The following is a 6,080-nucleotide window of genomic DNA, read 5'->3' on the forward strand; positions in this document are numbered from 1 at the left end:
CTCCGGGTTGTCCTGTGACCGAGTGCCGCCGGCATCTGGAGATGAATCGTAGTACCCAGGCGGTCGTGCGCACCAGCCGGGTCCAGGAGGAGAACCGCTCCACCTGCGGGAGGGCCTCCTCGTTCCTTGTGTGTCCGACAAACTGTCGAACCGGTTTTTCTTCGAGCGCTTCTGCGCTTGGTCTCGTTCGCCCAACTTTCTCTGTGGGCCATTCTGTCTCTTCCTCCCTCAAGAAACGCGGGCCCCCAAACCACAGTCCGTCTCTTGAGAGGTCAGGGGTCCCCTTGTCGCGGGTTCCAATGTCCGCCGGGTTTTCCTTTGTGGGGACCCATTTCCATTCTTCACGCGTGGTCAACTCATCGATCTCTCCCAATCGATTGGCCACGAACGTTGCATATTTCAAAGGATCATTGCGTATCCAACACAGCACCGTGCTGGAGTCCGTCCAGTAGATCGTTCTTACTATCCTCGCCTGACTCTCCCTTTTGATGGTGGCAGCCATCCGTGCCGCCATCAGTGCCGCCTGTAGCTCTAGGCGCGGTATGGAGAGCGGCTTCAGGGGGGCCACTTTCGATTTGGCCATCACGAACGCCGCGTCGCCGGCGTTCACAAAGTAGGCTATCGCACAACAAGCCTGTTCAGATGCGTCGCAGAAGATGTGCAGCGTCACGAGTCGCCCTTTAGACTGTAGCACACATCTTGGTATTCTGCATTCGTTGTTCTCCATCAGCCGGCGCCACTCTGACCATCTCTCAGAGTGCTCCGGCAACAGCGTCTCATCCCAGCCCGTCTTTGATCGCCAGACGGCCTGTAGGATAATTTTTGACCGCACGGTGAGGCACGTAATAAAGCCGACCGGGTCAAAAATACTCATCGTCGCGCTCAGCATTTGGCGCTTGGTGGGGTTCTCGGGGATCGAGGCCATCTCGGTCCCATATTCGAAGAGAAACGTGTCGCTCCTGGGGTTCCACATTAAACCCAGGACTCTTTCCGTTGTATTTGCTTCTCCTATTCTGATGGCATTTTCCGCCTTTTCCTTTTCCGCAATGCCTTTCAGGACTCCTGGCTTATTAGACGCCCACCTCGTGAGCTCAAAGCCTCCCCTTAGGAGCACCTGCCTCAGGCCATGTATGAGGGATGCGGCCGCTTCTTCGCTGTCGGTCGCATCCAAATAGTCATCCATATACATTCGTCCTTGTATGGCCGCCGCGGCGGCCGGAAATTCGTGTGCGTACGTTTGGGCGACCTTGTCGCGGACAAACTGGGCACTACTGGGCGAGCATTTCGCGCCGAACATCATCGATGTCAACATGTACGTTTCGGGTTCATCCCGGCTATTCGTTCGCCACAGGAACCTTTGCGATGGCTGGTCAGCTTCATTGATCCTAATTCGCAGAAACATCTCCTTGATGTCTGCGGCTACCGCCACGGCCCCTTCCCTGAATCGAAGGAGGTTCCCCAACAGCGAGGACAGGAGGTCTGGTCCTGTCAGTAAGTGGTCATTCAATGACGTCCCCCGGTGCTGGGCGGCAGCGTCAAATACCACTCTTATCTTACCCGGCTTGTTCGGGTTACTCACAGCGAAGTGAGGTAAATACCACTCCCTCGGGTGGTGCACATTCTCTTCTGCGGGGTCGAGCTTCACAGCATATCCTTTTCCAATATATTCACTTATCTTGGCCTTGTAAGCCGCTGCCAATGCCGCGTCACGTCCTAGCTTCCTTTCTAGAGAGTGAAGCCTGTTCAAGGCTGCCTGGCGATTGCACGGCAGTACGTCTCCGTCCCGAGCCCATAATAGCCCGGTCTCCCATTGGCCTGACGGGAGCTGTCTTGTAGTATTCTTCAAGAGTTCCAATGCGCGCTTATCGGTTGCGCGATTCCTTTCGGCGGTGGAGACGCCCAATGACTCCACGGCGAAGTTTCTCTTCAATAGCTCGTCCAACCCTTGCTCGACCCGGTTGTTTGGCAGATTGAAGTTGGGGTGTACGGTACCCCCGTACGTTACTGGCCCCAGTGTGGTCACTATGGTCAGCTGACCATCCTCCCGAAGCACTGGAGTGTCGATCGGGAACATGAGAGACGCGTTATCGAGGCCGATCAGCATCTGCGGTCTGATGACGCGAGCTCCAGTCCGCGCGGGCGCGCCACTTTTGTGTACAAGGTCCAAGTCCTTGATGGTCCTCGCCCCGATCTCGAATTCCCCGTTGTGATCACTTATCAAGGTCACCGTTACACGCTGCGACCTGTGTGTGTTGCTTTGTCCAGTCGCACCTTTTATCGTCAGATTCCTTGCTATCCCCGTAGCACCTATCGCGCGGGCGACACCCTCCTCGAGGAGGGTCACAGACGCAGCCTCGTCCAACAAGGCGAACACTTTTGCGGTCCCCCGCGGTCCCTTCAAAGTAACCGGCAGCACTTTGAATGTGACCGGGACCTCACAGTCATTTGTCCACAGCACCTGCGCATTGTCCACAACTTCCTCACTTTTCACGGCTTCCGCGGCACCATCCGTGCGGTAGTGCAGGATTCTATTGTGGTGTCTCCGGCAGATTTCACACTTTCTTGCTTCACACTCGGGCACCCTGTGCCCTGATTCCAAACACTGGAAACACAGTTTGGACAGCCGCACAAATTCCCAGCGGTCGTCCACGGTCTTCTTCTCGAACCGTTTGCATCGGCGTAAGTTATGCCCGCTGGCCTTACAAAATACGCATTCCTTGTCACTCGTCGTGTCGCGCGTCGCAAACACGTGACTCCTTGGCTCGACGCGTCGAGCGTTCTCGCGGCGGGCGGGCTCGGCGCACTTGTCGCGCTGACCCGCGCGCTCCTTGTCTCTGTTCCTCGCCACCATTCTGAACAGACCTCCGTGGCGCGTGATGCCGGCGGTGATCTCGTCAAGCCAAGCGGCGAGATCGTAGATACTGCTCCTCGTCTCGCGGCGGCGATCGCGGAACCAATCCCACCGGAGTTGCGTCGGCATCTTGGCAACCATCTCCGCTAGCAGCTGCGGGTTGTCGAGATAGCAAGCGTCCATCCCGTCCACGGTGGTGATGACGTTGCGTATCGAAACCGCAAAATCCACGACTGCTTCATCCGCGGGGTGGTCGGCGAGACTCGGCATCCTCCGGGCGTCTTCCAGTATCTGCGCGATGATGAGTGTCGGGCTGCCGAAGGCGTCCTCCAGCGTCCGCAATATTTCCGACACGTTGCGCGGATACAGTAGCAGGCCTGCTACCATGTGACGCGCACGCCCTTCCAGTGCGCGCGCCAATCTTCCGATGTTGTCAGCGTCCCCTATCCCCCATCTCTCAGTAGATTGGAGATATGCCGCGTTGAAGCGGCGCCATTCCCTCGGGTCTCCGCTGAACTTGGGCAACTCCGGCGGCTGCCCCGACCATCGAAAGTAGTCCCCGCCTCGGGGTGAGGGCTCCGCGTAGATTGCTCTTCCATCATCTCTGCGGTGCCGTTCGTCCGGTCGAGCTCCGTCGACCCATTCGCGTACCGGGTAGCGATCGCGTTCGTCCGGTGCGCGCCAACGCAAGCCAGAGGTTTCCATACGCCTCGGCTCCGCGTTGCCAGTAGGCGCCGGGCCATGTCCCCCGGGCGCTTCTCCTCTGTGGCCGGTCAGTTCGTCCCGCGATTCCCCAGCGAATCGCGTAGGTTCCGGATCCAACACCGGAACCGGTAGAGCTGCGGCCGATGTCCTGAATCCCGTTCTGGGCTGATTGGCGGCGTCGTCCTGCCGCGTTCGTAGGTGGGTGGATTGTTCGACACCCGCGATAACCTCCCCCCCTGGGGAGCTTACGTTAGCTGCTGTGCACTTCGACAACAGCTCACGGAGTTGCTGGAACTGCCTCTCGTTGCTGGCGGCTAGCTCCGCCATCTGGCGGCGCAAGTCGCTACTCGTATCAGTCCGGACTGAACTGACAGAGTCCCGATCCTCCTCACGGCGCTGCTCTTCGGGCTCCATGGCGACGTTGCGTCCCGACCTCAGGGATGCAGGCATCGTAGCTGGAGACTGCGTTGAAGGATCCGGCTCGAAGGACCAAAATGTAACCGGCGTGGGTTACGTGCGATGACTCTCAAAAATGTACACGCCTGGCCTTCTTCGGAATCTCCCAACTATGCCACCGTTGTAAGGGGTGACGTTCCAGACGGCCCCGCCGTACCGAGTTACCGAGTAAGCTGGATACGGACGGAGGTGAATGGATGTATGAGCCGGGAAGAGCGGGCACTGAACCGACAAGTCAACCTCAATAGCCCTGATAAGGGCTTTCCGAAACTGGTCCGTGAATCGGTATAATGAGGCGAAGCGGTCCAGGCTGGCGGCGCGGCGAGTCGTCCAAGGAGCGGGAGCGGAGAAATGAAACACAGGTTTCAACAGTCACACCAGAACTGGTTTATTATCAAAAAATGCGCCCTCTATATACCCGGCCGTGATCGCGTACCGCCCGACAGTGGGAAAGTACAGCCAATCAGCGGCCGGGGGAGAGAGACAGCCATATCTCTGTCTCTCTCTAATGGGCACCGGACGGGCTACACTTTCATACCGTACCGGTGCCGTTCCAACAATTCGTTATTACATTACAATTTACAATTTACAAGTTTATTTTATCAGTAATCTATATCAGTAATCTATTTATACTACTTAACATCTAGGCGCATTTATGTATTAACATTGTCTTATTCTTTCTTATATCTAATACATTCTGTAAATATATGAGAAATCGGTAGAATCCATAGAGGCCCTTCTTCGGGTCGCATTCCGACGGGCGACCGTTTCGCTCGCCGCCAGGCGCCTGGAATTCTTTTTCAGGGCCGCCGTACGGGGTGTGCGATCCGTCCGTAACAATTAAAGAAGGTGAAGTCGAAATGTTTTTCCACATACATTAGTTTAAAAATTAGAGGAAACATTAATTGCACCTTAATGATATAAATAAATACAAATATTGTTTGAAAAAAGACTTAAATTTTGATCCACGGGGTATTTATTTTTATGACTCATACAAATGAAAATATCCCAATTATAAGGGACTATTATTTTACTTCAAGAATTTTACTTGAGGAATTTAAAAACTTGCAACCACCTGTCAATCAGTATTGTAGGAAGTTCATGATATTGAAAACGAAATGAATTGATATTCATTTTTAACAATATAGAAGTAAAATGAATGTTATCTCCATTATGAAGTTAACACACAATTTTTTCACTATAATTCTAGCCTTAGTTTGACAGGAGTAACAAGCATTTTCATACTTTTTAGGCACATGTATAGGTAAATGCTATTAAGAACAACAAAAAAGGTGTTACATGGTGTAATTTTTAAACAATTATAGCTAATGCTATAGGATAGCATGGTGAATTGGTAATAAATAAATATTCTAGTCACTCTTAAGAATTATTTTATTGCCAAAAAGACGAGACGGATCATTGGGCAGGGAAAGGCATATTTTCAAAGATCATATATTTAAACTTTTAATGTTTTTATTTTTTTATTCAGTTATGTCCATTTGATTCAAAATTTTTGTCAATGTTTCATTTGCATACTTGTTTCATAATTACCAATTGTATACAACAATTATATTTAATTAAAATTATTAGTGAAATTGCAGTAAAAGCAGTTTTTTTCAAGAAATTAAAAAAAAAACATGTCCCATGTACAAACTAAAGCATACCAATAGAAGAAATATATGTATTTACATATATTTAAAAAAATACAAAATTCATAAAAGAAAATATAATTCAGTGTGTAATAAGAGATCGAGAATTATAAAAATGGTTCTTCCTAAACCAATAAAAAACATGATTGATTTAAAAAAAAACATATAACAAGTAAAAATTGTCTTAAATATTTCAAAAAGTACTTAAATAAAAATAGTATATTTATTTATATATATATATATATATATATATATATATATATATATATATATATATATATATATATATATATATATATATATATCCGCTTTTATAAATATTGCCACACCGAGGGAACTGACATTCAGTAATTTTTATGTTTTGAGAAGTTTGGATTGAATGAATGGTATATTTGCTTCTCATAGAGAATAGTTTTGTT

At 50.2% G+C, this 6,080-nt stretch overlaps 1 protein-coding gene across 1 annotated transcript; it reads right to left on the reverse strand.

Annotated features, from left to right (window-relative positions):
• Positions 1–4: 4 nt before the first annotated feature.
• Positions 5–4,846, reverse strand: LOC148299823 (uncharacterized; the record flags this gene model as incomplete). Its single annotated transcript, XM_088275630.1, has 1 exon — positions 5–4,846. A coding segment is annotated over exon 1 (4,002 nt), but the record flags the coding sequence as incomplete, so codon positions are not given.
• Between the last annotated feature and the right edge of the window lie 1,234 nt (positions 4,847–6,080).

Source organism: Brachycentrus maculatus, unplaced genomic scaffold (genome assembly GCF_059751285.1).
Source record: "Brachycentrus maculatus isolate JH-2025_06_01 unplaced genomic scaffold, ASM5975128v1 h1tg000928l, whole genome shotgun sequence".
NCBI classification, from domain to species: domain Eukaryota; kingdom Metazoa; phylum Arthropoda; class Insecta; order Trichoptera; family Brachycentridae; genus Brachycentrus; species Brachycentrus maculatus.